Source organism: Tetrahymena thermophila, assembly GCF_000189635.1.
Source record: "Tetrahymena thermophila SB210 genomic scaffold scf_8254028, whole genome shotgun sequence".
Classification (NCBI taxonomy): Eukaryota; Ciliophora; class Oligohymenophorea; order Hymenostomatida; family Tetrahymenidae; genus Tetrahymena; species Tetrahymena thermophila.
Genome location: NW_002476022.1, coordinates 184,465 through 199,997, shown reverse-complemented (window position 1 = coordinate 199,997; position 15,533 = coordinate 184,465). Strand labels below are relative to the sequence as shown.

Below are 15,533 nucleotides of genomic sequence, written 5' to 3'. Positions count from 1 at the left end.
TTAATTGATTTTCATATCACTAATTCTTTATTTTTTTTAATTTAACCTGAATAACCAAAACTTAATTAAAATATTTGTTAGCAATTTTACTATTAATATTCAAATACATTTGTCATAATGAAGAGGAGAAAAAATTATTAGGAGAAAAAATCTAATAATTTTTTCAATTAATCAAAATATACTTAGACTATCATACTTAATAATAGTATAGCATAACAAGTTGATTAGCAAGTAAATAAATTAAAGTAAAGCATATAAATTTAGTATTCTGAATAACCCACTGCTATTTGTTAACAAAATTAAGTATACAAAGAATTTAAATAATTTTATGAGGAATAAAAAAATTAATTTATAAAATTATTTCCCCCTTACCTTCCTATATTATTGAGTTGGCACATTCTTTAACATTTTCAATGATAGGTTTGTTATTCATAAAATAAAAACTTTCAAGCTAACAATCTATTCTAATTGGTTAGTGTTTGTTTTGGTTAATATAAAAAAATAACAATTAATAGACAAATTAAAAAACTATTTATATTTTTCTTTTATAATTTGTTGGGTAATTAATTAATAAATTAATTATCTAATTTTAATCTAAAATGAAAAATAAATTTTTTTTATTAATTTATTATTTATTTCAGATTTTTTAATAGATAGAAATAAATAAGATTGGTGTTCGTAATAAAATAAATATGATATTATTAACTTGAAATTTAATTTAATTTAATTAATTTTTACTTATCCACAAAATCCAATTATTTCTCCTCTCAGTTTCTCACTTTTTTAACCTCCTTTTTGACTAACTAGCTAAAAGTGAATTTTTCTAATAATTGATACAAATTTTTGCAACCATACATCTTTCATCATTTTAAAACTTAGTGATTATCAAGCATTTCAGCTTTAAGTGATTAAATAATATGTTTATACAATAAAATAATCCACTATTAACTAAGAAAAATTCTTTTTATTATAAGAAATATTCGTTTCTTTTGTTATTTTTATTTTTAATTTCTCTTTTTAAAGTTTTTGATTTATTTATTTTACTATTAATCTAAAATCCACCTAACTCTCAAAAAAGGTTAATAATAAATTGTGGAATAAAAAGGAAGATCTATTATTTTATTTTCTAAAATTGCAATAGTTTAATAATTTGCCAAGTCTATTTTTTCTGTATAGAATGTCAGAAGAGTTATTAATCACTAAGTATGTAGTTTAAAAACATTATTCAACTTCTCTTCTTTATAAAAATCTATCAATATCTAGTAAAATAAGATTTGTTTATAATTTAAATTTTGTTTCCTGTTTAATACTGGCCACTAAAATAACTAATTTAAAATTCAAATTTAGTTTGACATCTAAATTATTTTTGCTTAGATGTAAAGTAAGCTTTAAATTTACTTTTTCTGCTTTTAAATTTATTTAAACAAAATTTTTGATTAAATATTTTTAGATAAACTTTACTTATCAAAATTATCAGATATTGTCTTTAGAACTTCACCTTTACTTTAAAAAAAAGTAGAATGAGTCCTAAATAAACTCAGCTCTGCTTTATATATACATATATAAGCAAGATTTATTTATTTATATTTTTTCATTTTATTTTACCTATTTGAAAGAAACAGAGAATTTTCTTAGTTTTATCGCAAATGAATATATTAGAAGCATATTCACTCATGAGCTTGCTGTTGGGTGGGAAAAAACTCAACATTAAAATAAAAGCATAATAAAGGATTTAGTTTAACAACATTTAAAAATCCATTTATGATTTATACTATTATTTATAATTCAAAAGATAAACATAAATTCATTAAAGATAGATAAATTTTTTTAATTTTAATTAAATTTGAAAGGAAAATAAACTTACAAACAATTTTACAGCTTAAAAAAATTAAATAATTATATTTATTATTTGCTTAAATGATCTTTATAGCTTGTAGTATTTATTAGTAATTGTTGTATATAAATATGATGTAGTAGGATTTTTATTAAATTCAAAATAGAATTACATTTGTTTTTTTGATTAAATTTTATTTACAGTTTATTTCAAACGTCATTAAAGTGTTCATAGTCATTATTTTGGTCATTAATTACCTAGGACATTTGATTTTTTTAAAATGACTTTTGTTTTAGTTGATATAAGTATGAAGCAAAGTTAGTAAACAATTTTTTAACATTTGTAAAGAGGTAAATAAGGATAAGGCAAACTACCAAAAGCAAAAAGAATGTTAATAGTACAAATACATAGTCTAATAAATCCCATTAATTTATGGTTAAAAGCTAAAAATAATTTAACTTTGGTTCCACATAGCTCTCATCAACTAAAACTCCATTCCAATATCCTAAATTGATCTCACTATCTGTAAAATTAGATTGTTAAAACTCTCCTATTATTTTCATTGAGTACCATAATTTTCCAAATTAGAGGAAATCTGAGCTTTAAAACTAGGGAAAAGTATTTTAAATATCTTTTAAGTAAAGAGGAATGTTAAAACTTTGCTTTCCAAGAAGCATATCAGAATTAATTGTAGGAAATGTATAATTTAAAATCAATGGTTAACTGATTTTTTTGAGGTTGGATACTTCTAAAATAAAATGTAACTTGATGTCATCAGTTATTTTAAGTTAGTTACTATCACTATCAAAATAGGTATAATTGAATTATTTAATAATACATTCATTTTTTGCTATCATATCTGAATAAGTGCACAGACCATTTATAGTTTGAAATCTCTATTTAAATTATTATAATTATTTACAACAAAATCTTTTAAAAAAAATAAAAAATTACTTTGTTTATAATGTCTACAAAACCTCTCTAATTGTTGCATTTAATGTTAATGCTAAATCCTTAACTCTCTAAAGTTCCTACTTTATCATAAAAGACTCCAAGAGTATTTTCATTTTGCTTCGAACCATTTTAATTTTTTTAGGTATCTACTTGATCAATTTTTCTATGAACATTACAAGTTATTGGTACTTGATCTGAACAAAAAGTACCATATTTATCGTATGGGCAATGGCAAGCTTCTATATAAACTTCAATTTTGTAGCAATCCACATTCTATTTTTTGTAGAGGACATATTACTATATAAAGACTCTCCTTTGATCACAATAATAAAAATATCGTTTTTATATTATTTTTTGAGAGCTTGAAGGGCAATGTTCAGGCTATCTTATAATCTTATATGTTTAATTGCTTAACTTAGAGTAGTATATGAGTTTCATAGGCACCTAATATTCAGTATCAAAGCTGTCATTAACGTCTGTCGATCCTAGGTTGTATTCTAGCTATACTTACTCTTTCATGTAAATATGAAATATAAAAGGATCATTCTCATATTGCACAAATGTTTTAAGATATTAATCATCTTAATCGTCATAAATTAGTTTCTTTTATTTTATATCATCATCTTAATTATCTGGTTATTATTAGTTTCCAACTTAGCCATCATTATTTGATGTTTGAAGAATTCTTCTACTTTTATTATTACTATTAATGCATTAACTATCTTAGCACAGGCTTGAGTCTTTAATATCTAAATTTGTCAATTCAACTTTCTATTATTTGCTTTCCTAATTAGAACTCAAATATAAATTAGGAATTTATGGTTCTACATATTTATTTCTAACTAAAGTAGGAGCAACTATCTTCTCATAATTATCTAAGAAATTTTATCGCTATTAAATGAGACTCTTTTAAAAAGATTCTATCTATTAATTTAAATGGCAAGCTGCCTCTATAAAATTTAGCACTGATAAACTACAGTTGATATGTTAGATTTACACCGCTAATAATAGTAATATTAAATGGTATTTTAATTGTAATATTCTCATTTTTACTTTTAAAAAGTTTTCTATTTGTTTTTAGGTGTTAGTTATTTATTCTCCGAATTATTAATTGCTTTTTTGTATTGAAATACTCAATTATTTAAAAGTAAACAAAATTTGAGTGATATATTTTCAGGTATTAAAGTTAGTGTTTTTAAATAAAATCCTTCTCAAACAATTCAACTATTTTGTTTGAATGAAATAACTGGAAGGAAAATTATTAACAAAAAGATTATTTAAACTGCTATGGCGATCTAAAAAGTCCTTACTTTTTTTTTTTCCTTAAAATCTAATTATTTCTCATCTGAAAAATCAAACAATAAAAAAAAAACACAGCTTAATACTATAATATCTTTTCTATTAAAATTATAATTTAATTAAAATAAATTGATTTATCTATTTCTAAAAAATACTTCTCAGGTATTTCAGCTAGCTAAACTCTAATATTTAAAAGTTACCATTTACTTCCTATTTTTGATTCAATGAAATTAATCATACTTAATGATTTATTTAAACTTTTTTACTTTTCTTTCAAATACTTTTTTGCTGTAATTTGCTTAGTTTACCAAAAAAAAATCTTTTTATTTAATCTTTTAATTAAATAATTCCCATTAAGCAAATTCTTTTCAATTTTTAATTTTATTTAAAAATGAGATAGATAAATAGATTAATAGAATGTATGAATTGTTAATATAATATTTAATTTCAACCAATTAATAAAAACACTTATTTTAAATACATTTAGGTTACTTTCAAAATAATTTGATACAATATTATATAATTTTATTTATAAATAATATAAATTTAAAATTAATCGACAATTTAGTTATTATTAATAATCTTTCACATTTATTAATTAATCTTGTTTTAAAGAAAATCAAACTTTAAATTAGAAGTCATAAACAAAATTATTTTTAAAGTGTATCAAATTTAATAATTAATTTTATTGGCATAATTACATTATTAAAAATATCTGTTAAATGTTAATTTTATTATTTTTTAAAATATGAAGTATTTATAGCTAATTTAAAATAAAAAAATGAAAAAATTTAAATTAGAGCAAATTTATAAACTTAATACTTAAAAAAAGGAAGAAACCAAAAACCATTACATTTTTAATCATTTTATTTAACTGGTTTTCACACTATTTATTTAAAATTTTTTTCAAGAATAGTTTTAAAATGTTGAATTTATAAATATTTTAGATTTATTTCTGGTTAAGGATTTAAAAATTTTGAAATTTTGCTTCAAAAATTAGATAAGATTGGTTAGCTAGTTTATATGAATCAAATATTTGCATTTAAAAAATAAATATTATAAAGAAAGAAATTAAATTTTAGATTAATAAAGGGGAAAATTTATATTGAAAATGTAATAATGAAATCTTGAGATAAAGATAAATAGATAGCTTTTTTATTAACTCGCTTTCTATTTATCTATCAATCCATTTAGATAGTTAGTAAAATAGTAATTAGTTATATATTTATTTGTTAGTAAATTAATAATAAAACAATAAAATAGTTATAAAAATTAAAATTAGTTACAAACAAACAAAATAAATAAATTAATCAATAAAGAAAGAAAGAAATGGCGAGCAAATATTTGCAAAAGTACCAAGTCCCTGAAGGATTTTATGATATACTACATGAATTTACTCGTGAGGTATTGCGTGCTTAACCAGAGGACATAATAGAATACGCTGCTAATTATTTTGAGCACAAAGCTTAAGGAAAGGAATATTATTATGAAAGTAAGTATAATATCTAAAGGGATAAGTATGATTAAGATAATTCAAAGAAATATAACCCTACTCCTAATTAAGATTATGCAGAACAAGCAAAAAGAGTAGTCTAAGCTTCCAACTAAAGAGTTTAAGTTTAAAGTTAATAATCTGGTCATAAATCTCCTGCACATTAACATTCTAATTCTCAACAACATCAAGGATAATAAACTCAGGAAGCTGCTTCTCACCATCCTTAAAGATAACCTTCAGGAAACAATGCAGGAAGACCTTAAACTTAAAATTCTATAACAAGCGATAAGCCTAATGATACATCAAAGCTTTCTCATAAATCTAAAAAGAGTGATTAGTCTCACCCAGAAGAGAAGAAAATCTCTAAAGAGTTTGTCGGTGATCTATATAATTCTGCACTTCACAAAGCATTAAAACCAACTCACTAAGAAGAGGCCTATGAAGGATAGGAAGAAGATGGAGAAGGTTAGGAAGAATAATAATAAAACTATGCTGATGAAGGTGAAGGTTAAGAAGAAGGTGAATACTATTAGGGTTAATAATATGAAGGAGGTGAAGAAGGTGAATATGTCTAGTAAGAAGGTGAAGAATATGAATAATAAGAAGGAGGAGAATACGAATAACAAGAAGGTGGATACGAATAAGAAGAAGCAGGAGAAGTATAATATGAATAGCAAGTAGAAACTGAATAATAATAGTAAGAATAGGAAGTTTAATAGAGCTAACCAGAATAGGTAGTATTAGATGGTCCTGTCGAAGAATATGAAAATGTTGCCCTTAAAATCTAATCTGTATACAGAGGGAAAAAATCCAGATAAGAATAAAAATAGAATTAATAATGAAAGTTAAATAAATAGTTGAGATATTAGCAAGTTGTTTCCTAGATACAAAATAATTAAAAATGTATATGCGGCAAATTATATTTTTCATATTAGAAAAAGTTTAAAAGATTATTAGTAAAATATCATTGGTAATTAAAAAGTATTGTTTAATATTCAAATGCATTTACTTCATTTTATATTAATATCTCTTTCTTGTTAATATCACGCATCACATCACATCTGATTATAATATTTTAAATTTTATTATTTACACTCGTTAAATAAGTAAAACAGCTAACAGTCTAACTAATACCATTTTTTAATTTAGGCAAATAGAGAAATAGTTTATATAGATGTTAAAGGTATATTATTTATTACTTTTACATATGATTTGCTGTCAAATAAAGTTTATTTGTTTTTGATTTAAACTATAAAGATTTTCATATTTAATAAAAACATTTTTGATAGAACAAAAAAACTAGCATAAAGTTAGGCATAATATTATACACTTTATTCTGATAACTTTTATCTTTTCTTTAGTTGCAATTTAGTTATTTGAAGTTTAAGTATATTTTTCAATGCAGATTTTCAACTATTTGTTAATTAACTAATTAAATTTTTTAACTGATTTTATCAACAAAAAAAATTAATTAAATTTAAATTAATTTTTCATTAATTTTTGGTATTTTAGATAAAATTAAAAATACAAATTATTTTATATGATTATTTAAATTTACAAAGTAAAATGAATTAATATTTTTAGGTTTTAAAAGTGTTTTTTTAACTAAATTAATTAATTTTTAATAGAATTTTGTTTCAGTTAGTAAAAAGACAATAATGATGAAATTTCAAGTTTTTAAAATTGTATTTAATAATTTTTAATTAGCTTAAAATTATAAAATGTCAAAAAATTGGATTAAATATTTAAATTTTTATCTTTTTAGTGTGAATAATTTTTCAAAATAGTAAATATCAAATGAGATCAGTAGGCTAATGTATTTGAAAATTTTCTTTTTTTAAAGTGTCAAATAAAGACTTTTTGGTTCTATAAAATTTTTTAATTTTAAAAAATTTAACTATCTCGCATCATATTTATAATTGTGCTGCATAAAAATAATAGATTATTTTAGAAAAATTGTAAACGAAAATTTGAATTAACAAAAATGTAAATTTCATATGTTTTGTTTAATATAGAAATTAAAAATAGAATATTTTAACAATAATCTTCTTTTTTTTGGTTGGAATGATAAATTTTCAAAAATATTTACTAGCAAATTACTAAAAAATTTAGGTTAAAAAATAACTATTAAATTTTTGATTAATTAATATATTAAATCAATCTAAATCAATAACTAGTTATATCGTTTTGCTTGCTTTTTTAACTATATCTATAGTGTTTCAAGTAAATTTTAATAATAACTATATTAGTAATTTAGATGAATATTAGTATTTAATTTGTATTAAAATTATGAGCATATTTACATCTAAAAATTTAAAATCTTAAGTTGTAAAATTAAAGGATGATTCAAATTAGAATACTGCAATTAGGCAAAGCGATAAGGTTGATTACCATACGATTTTAACACAAGAAAATCAATAAACAGATACGTATATAAATTCTTAACGCGAATTTATGATGAAAGATATATTATAGACTTAAAATGGATTATTGATGAATGATGATAATTAAATAAATAATAGAGACTTTTAGTAATTTGGGAAATAGAATTAAAAATAATAAAATGATACTGAAAACATATTGTTTAGCAACAAAGAAGGTTAATAGAAACAGGTTTTAAAAAGTAATAGCTTTTTTGGTAAAAGAAGTTAGCAATTTGATGACAATAACATTCACAATGAATAAATTGAAATTATAGAAGATAATGAAAACTCTTTAATTAGTCCTCAACAATTTACTTAAAGAAAAGAATAAAAATCAACAGATAACATTAAAATTTTTTACCAACAATAAAATGATTAAAATATAAACTAAAAAATTGAAGAGAATAATGGTAAATACAAATTATATTCTATGCAAATACAAGTAAAAATTTCAAATTAAAAATAGACAATTATCTACAAAAAGCTGTATAAATTGGAACAGTGCAGAAAGCTAAGCTAAAAGAAGATGATTCTCCATAATTTAAGAGATAATTTGAATAAAAGAGTTCAAAAAATATTTTATCAACTTAGGCATCATTCAAAAATTATGCGAATAATGGATAAAAATTATGGTCGATAGTTAGAAGAGATATATTCTACCCAATTAAATTCAGTGGCAAGTAAAAAAGCTATAAAATTTTAATTTCAATATAAATTATATTTTTGATTGAATGTTTATTTATTTGTTTGTTTATCTATTTATTTATATTTTTTCCAATAATGTAAATGAAAAAGAGTAGAATTGGGGCTTAACAAAAAGAGAAAACAAAATTTTAAAGGTTCACAGACTCAAAAAATGTACTCCTCAGGTAATTGAAATTAAATTAGATTTTGTTAGAAAATACTGATTAAAATTAATTATTTTAAATAATTAGATCCTACTTTATTTATTGATCCATATGGGTACTTTAAACTTTTTTGGGATCTTTTTATAGGATTGATTTAACTCTATTATCCTTTGGTATTTCCCGTAAGGATAGCTTTTGGTTTAAGTAATAGACCCTTTCATGTCATAGACTTGCTATTTGATTTGGTATTTTTATTTGACATGTTTTTTTCATGCATCACTGGAATCAATTAAGGTGGAGAGGTTATAAAAGATAGATATTTCCTTACTAAAAACTATTTAAGGTATTTTTATTAAATAATTTATGGAGTTTTTTAGATAAAATAAAATTCAATTATAACTATCATAATAATGTTTTATTTCTAATTTAATTTAATTTAATTTATTAGCCCATTTATTTTAAAAATTTAGTGTTTAAGATTTATTAATAAACTTGAATTTATTTTATGATATTTAAATAGTTTTAATTAATTAATTAACTAATCTATATTTTTTTAATAATTAATTAATCAGGACTTACTTTGCATTTGACATTATTAGCTTAATTCCATATTATTTTTTTGTTTAAGATCTAAATTATATAAAAATATTTCGTTTAGCTAGATACTGGGATAGGTATTTACTTCTCTTAAACAAGACAGTATATTTTATTTTCAAAGGTGGATCTTCTCATAAATTTGCAGTCTTATTATACTATCTCTTTAAGTAATTATATGGCTTTATATTAAATTTTTTAAATATTTGTTATTTTAAAATTAGAGTTTCATCACTTATATTAATTTGTGTTCATGTCATGACTTGCTGGTGGATAGAAGTAGGTTAGCTTCATCAATTAGGAGAAACAGATGATCTGCCCTAGGAATTTAAATAATTGGGATGGGTTAATACTTATTATCTCTAAAATCCTAAAAAACCATAATATGGAGAGGTTAATAAAGATATTTATATTACTGGCTACTACTTTGTCACTACTACTATTGCTACAGTTGGATATGGTGATTTAGCATCTAAAACAGTTATGGAAGAATTTTATACAATGTTTTGTGAGTTTTTTGGTATTGCTCTATTTGGTTATATTTCAGGTGGTTTAATTTCTGCTGTGTAAATTTCACTTTTGGTAGGAACTTAAAAGAAAAATGAAATGAGAAGTGAATTTGATCAGTGGCTATTTTAGAGAGAGAAAAACAGAGAAGCTCCTCTATTTTTTATACTTCTTAAAAATTTGAGGGATATCAACCATTTTAACACTGAAAATAACTTTTCTAGTTTTTTTAATTAGCAAGAATATTTTTAATATTTGCCAAAAGAGCAAAAACGAAAAATATTTAACCTGATATTTACTGACATTGCTACCTTCTTTGGAGCCTTTTTTAGAAATATTAATGAACTTTAGATGATTTAGGATTTATTTTAGTACATGCATCCTTTATCGTAAATTAAATTAATTTTTTATTGATAAATCAAAATTATTTTGTAAAAAGGTTTTTGCCAGGAGCAGAAATTATCAAATATAGGAGCCTACCAAGAGGGTTATATTTAATTGTAAGCGGAAAAGTATATTTAGGAACAGGTAAAAAAGTCAATAATTAGATTAGCAGCTCAAATTTAAAACAGTTAAATAGTAAAAATAAAAAAAAAGAGAAAATTGTAGAAAAGTAATACTTTCGTAAACTAGATCCTGGCAGTTTTTTTGGTGAATTTTGTCTTCTTGAAAAAAATAGCTCATTCAATTTTGTAGCTGGTGGAAAAAAAATAATTAATGTCTTATATATAAGCAAAGCTAAGTTTTTAGAAACCTGCTCAAAATATAAAGAGAGTAATTAATGGTTAAAAAAATTTGCCTACTACAGATTTAAATACTTTAAAATTGTAAATAAATAAATAAAAAATTAATTTTACTAATCAATTTATTTTTATTATTTAAAATAAAGGAAAAATACTCTTACTTGAAGAAGATAAACTTTTATATGAAAAACAAATCAAAATTCAGCTCAAATAATACCTAAAATCTTTCAAAGTTCTCAAAATTAAAAAATATGTTTAAATAAAGGAAGAGCAAGGATGAGCCTATTAGTGAGGTTATAGAAGATGAAATTGGAAATGAAGATTAAGAAAGTGATGATTCAGGGATTTAAAATGAATAAAATTACAATAATAGGATAGATACAATAAATGAATCTAAAGAGCTTGATTTTTCAAATTCTAGCAGCGAAAGCAAAGGAGAAAATCAATAAATAATTAATTAAGTAGAAGAATATAACGATAATTAAAATCAAGATAAGACTTCAAGCAAATAAAATATCCAGTAGGATAAGAAAGAAAGTCTATTGAATTAAATGTAATAAAAAGAAGATCAGCGAAATATAAGAATTTAGTAAATATTTAATTAACAAGACCATAAAAGAGGAGCTAAAAGTGATTTTAGGTTATATTTATAAAACGATTAAGATGATTTGAATTATTAGGATTAAAAAAAACATAAAAGAATATTTAGTCAGCCTATAAATTTAATAAATGATTAAGTATTAGTTTAAGATTCTTAAAAAAAAATAAAATAAAATATAAAACCTAACATTGTTACATAATAAGTTAGACATGGAAGAGTTAAATCTCTAGAATAAAATGATAAAAGAAAAGAAAAACATTTTAAATATTAATCTCTAAACGTAAGAGAAGAAAATCAACCTAAAAGTAAAAATAAGCCATCATTTAATTTCTAATTCAATTAAATAGATGAATTTTCAGAAAATGGCTATATAAATGATCCAAATGATTATTAGTATTAAGTTTAAATACATGAATAAAAAGATAATGCTAATTAACCTTATTAATTTAATATTCATTTCAGAGATCCTAACTTTAATGCATTGAGTCCAAATAGCAAAGAAAATGATAAGCTGATAAGTACACCATTTAGCTCTAATCAACAAACTTAAACAAGAGATACTATAAATAATTAAAAGCTATTGTTTAGTGATGATGATTAGAACTCAGAAAAAATTCGTTTAGGAGAGAATAAGCATTTTTAGATAAATGAAATAAATCTAGACCAAATTTAGAGAGCTTTCGAGGATTAAAGGAGTCAAAAAACAGAATAATATCATTCATGCATAATAGGACTAGATTCTGATGATAATTTTGATTAAGATTTGAAAGCAATAGATTAATTAGAATCTAAAAATCAGTTGAATGAAGCAATGCAAAAAGAATTTTTAATGAGAAAAGATATAAATATCCTAAAATAGTTTGAGGGAGTTTCTAATTAATAATAAAACTAGATAGATTTCAGCAAATTTTAGCAAAATTAGACAAGTAATTAATAATTTGTATAGCTTAAAGATGCTAAATAAAAAGAATCCATAAATTCTAATCTTTATTAAAATAAAATCAATTTAGAATCAGAAAATAATCAAAAAGATTTTTTATCTAATATAAAGTTTGATGAAATATTAACTGATTCAATAGAGGCAAATTATTAAAAAAGTATAGAAAACTAATCAAAATAAAATTAAATGTATGCTATTTAAGAGACAAATGAAGAGCATCTAAATGAAAACAAATAAACAGAAGAGAACTAAGATTTGATTTTATTTGAATCTTCTAATAATATATCACTGTTTGTAGATAGCGACAGCGATGAGGAAAATAAGAATAATATAAATTAAAATTAAAATAAAATAGCTATTTAGAAAGAAGAAAATTAAGAATAATACGATGTTCATAACTTGATTGATATGAGTCCATTAAGCAGACCAGATGAAATTATAGAAAACTCAAACAAGGATGAAAGCATTTAAAGTCAAGATATTGTTGATGATCTTATGAATAGCTCAGAAGAAAAAGAGTTGGATCATAAAATTTAAAACAAAAAAGTAGCAAATATTAGAAATGACTCTGTTCATCACTTAAAGCTAATTAAAGAAGAGGAAAAAAAAATAAGAAGAGCTTTTAGATATTAAACTACTTCTAATAATAAACTAGAAATGTTGCAGACAAAGAAGCAAGTCTAAATAGCAGAAAAAGTTGGAGTAAAGATACCTTATGTAAATCAGTTATCATCTTCTCGTTTTAAAAAAATAGCTTAAAATAAGGTCATGAAAAAAATTTTAAATAAAAAAATTTAAATTCTAGTCTAAACTGTAATGCAAAAAGCTGCATCTATAAATAATTCTAATAGATAATCAGCAGGAAATAATTTTAGGTCTTTAAATAAAAACAGTATAAGGTATTTATCTCAACCTAGAGATTAATAAAATGCATAAAATGGTTATGATTCATAACAGTTTAAAGAGATTATGGTGAGTACTCCGAATAGCTCAAATTCATAGGAGGACAGACAATCCGGTAAATTTTTTACCTTTAAAGAAGTTGTTTCTTAGAGATCTTCAATGCATAGCAATTAAGATCCTTAAATTGATATTAAGAAGTGCTCTAGCGAATTTAGAAGCAATTCACCTTCTAATAACGATTTAAAATCTAAAAGCAATTCATCCCCAAAATTTGTTACTTCTTAAAGGTATGTTTCATCTCCTAAAAATCATAGCTATTAAGATAAATAAAAAAACTAAAGCATTCCTAAATCAAAATTTTCATAAAATAATGATGCCAAATCACCAACACATTAAGATTAAAACTCTGTATCTTTAAATGAACAAAACGATAAAGCTGGATTTGATTCATAGTCAAATTAATGTGATGGAGGCGAAAAATATTAAGTTACAAGCACTGAAGTTCCAAATATTTTAATTAAGGATATCATAAACGAAGACGATAAACATATTTTAGAAGAAGATTCAGAAAATAGAGATGATCAAAGTGATGATATAGAAATTTAAATCAATTAGATATATAATTCACGTGTCCCTAATTTTTAACTTATGCTCTATATTGACAAAATAGTGAACGAACATAAAAAAAAGTACTAGCAAGGAGGTGAGTTTTTTGAAATGGATGATTATTAGTGTTATGACGAAATTGAAAATAAAGAAAAGCAATAGGATCTAGGAAATTCTAATAAGGAGTAATCTGCTTTAGATAACTCTATTGACATCCCAATTGATATCATAAAACCTAACTTTGATATCCAAGAGCTACATAGCTTGCCTTCTTTTCTAAATGTAATTATCATTCATTATTGTTTATAATATTTAACTAATTAATTATTTTTTTTGGTAAAATAGAGCCAGATATCCATTATTGAGAATAAAATACAATAAATCATTGAAACAACTTATGATGATTGCCATGTTTGCTTAGAGAAAATTAAGAAGCTTAACTCAATAAAAAAGAGCAAGAAGCTTTCAATAAAATAAGTTGACGAATCAGATACTTTGTAGAATATTGATAACATTTCAAACTAAGAAAACAGAGGAAATGCTGATTCAAGCTAATTATAAAAAATAACTATTTCTAATATAATTAATGGATCTTAGTAATTACCTAAGAGGATATTTAATAATCAAAATTAAATATCTCACAACGAAGAAGGTAGTAACAAAAAGAATGAAGATAAAAATCAGTTAACGCCAAACATGATAAACCTTGGTTATGACTTGCAATTTACCATGCAAGATGAAGCAGACTTAAATAATAAAGATGAATATAACTTCTTTACTGAATTAGAAAAAAAGAATCAAATTTTACTCAATCAAAATTAAGACCAAGAAGAAGTTTAATAAAAAGCTAGAAAGTTGTTTGGCTTCACCCCTAAATCTAAGAAAAATAAAATAGATTACGACTTACCTTTAGGCATGGAGACCGTAGATTACCACAGAGGATTCAGCGATGCGATTGAAAAAGCATAAATCTCTAATAAAGATTAAGAGCAATAATAAAGTAGTTAAAAACAAATAAAATTAAAAGTGTATTCCAAAGAATATAGTAACCCTAGCGTTACTGAATAAGATAAAATCAAATATGAATTTAAAAGGATGTTTGATAATATATTTTTAGAAGGTGACAGAAGTCCTATTAGTATGGATATGTCAGATATATCTTAATGATGATAACTTAATAGATTAATTAATTAAAAAATTATTTTTTATTTATTTATTTCAGAAACCAATTAACGAACAAACTAACTAACCAACAAAATAAAATACTAACAAAATAAGACATTATATTTTAATAATAATTTAAATATGTAAATAAATATAGTCTACTAATTAATTAATAAATTTGAAATCATGTAAATAAATAAATAAATAATTAACTTAACAAATAATTCAATTAAAAAATACAATTTTAAAATATTTTTTAAATAATAAGTTATTTTGTTTTTTTCAAATAAAAATATTGAATTTACTTGTTTAAATTTATTAAAAAATTTACTGAAATTTTTTATTTTCAAGTATTTATTTATTGCTAATTTATTTCTACTTTAATTTTACAAAATAATAATTACATTTTAAATGATTAAAAATAGGGTTTTTAAGTGTATATTCATAAAAATTCAATTATTACTGATAAATATTTAATTCGTTAGGTAACTGGGTTTTGAAATAAATCCATAAAACTGTAATTAAATCTAAACTTTTTTTTTGACCAAAACAAAATTTTATAATTAGATATTATTAATAATATAAATTAAATTAATAATAATACATATATTTTTTTTAATTT

At 22.2% G+C, this 15,533-nt stretch overlaps 3 protein-coding genes across 3 annotated transcripts; 2 read left to right on the top strand and 1 right to left on the bottom strand. All coding sequences in view use genetic code 6, as the record gives it.

Annotated features, from left to right (window-relative positions):
- Nucleotides 1–2,043: 2,043 nt before the first annotated feature.
- Nucleotides 2,044–3,835, bottom strand: TTHERM_00670620 (transmembrane protein, putative; the record flags this gene model as incomplete). The annotated part of the gene is made up of 2 exons (XM_001026383.2): nt 2,044–2,730; nt 2,789–3,835. The coding sequence occupies 2 exons, from the start codon at nt 3,833–3,835 to the stop codon at nt 2,044–2,046; spliced, it is 1,734 nt and encodes a 577-aa protein (XP_001026383.2).
- Nucleotides 3,836–5,416: 1,581 nt separating this feature from the next.
- TTHERM_00670610 (regulatory subunit of type II PKA R-subunit family protein) lies at nt 5,417–6,424 on the top strand (the record flags this gene model as incomplete). Its single annotated transcript, XM_001026382.1, has 1 exon — nt 5,417–6,424. The coding sequence occupies one exon, from the start codon at nt 5,417–5,419 to the stop codon at nt 6,422–6,424; it is 1,008 nt and encodes a 335-aa protein (XP_001026382.1).
- Nucleotides 6,425–7,841: 1,417 nt separating this feature from the next.
- On the top strand, nt 7,842–14,914 carry TTHERM_00670609 (cyclic nucleotide-binding protein; the record flags this gene model as incomplete). The annotated part of the gene is made up of 9 exons (XM_001471000.2): nt 7,842–8,415; nt 8,472–8,685; nt 8,801–8,874; nt 8,941–9,196; nt 9,426–9,617; nt 9,672–10,343; nt 10,394–10,781; nt 10,844–14,029; nt 14,093–14,914. The coding sequence occupies exons 1-9, from the start codon at nt 7,872–7,874 to the stop codon at nt 14,912–14,914; spliced, it is 6,348 nt and encodes a 2,115-aa protein (XP_001471050.2). The 5' UTR covers nt 7,842–7,871.
- Nucleotides 14,915–15,533: the final 619 nt, after the last annotated feature.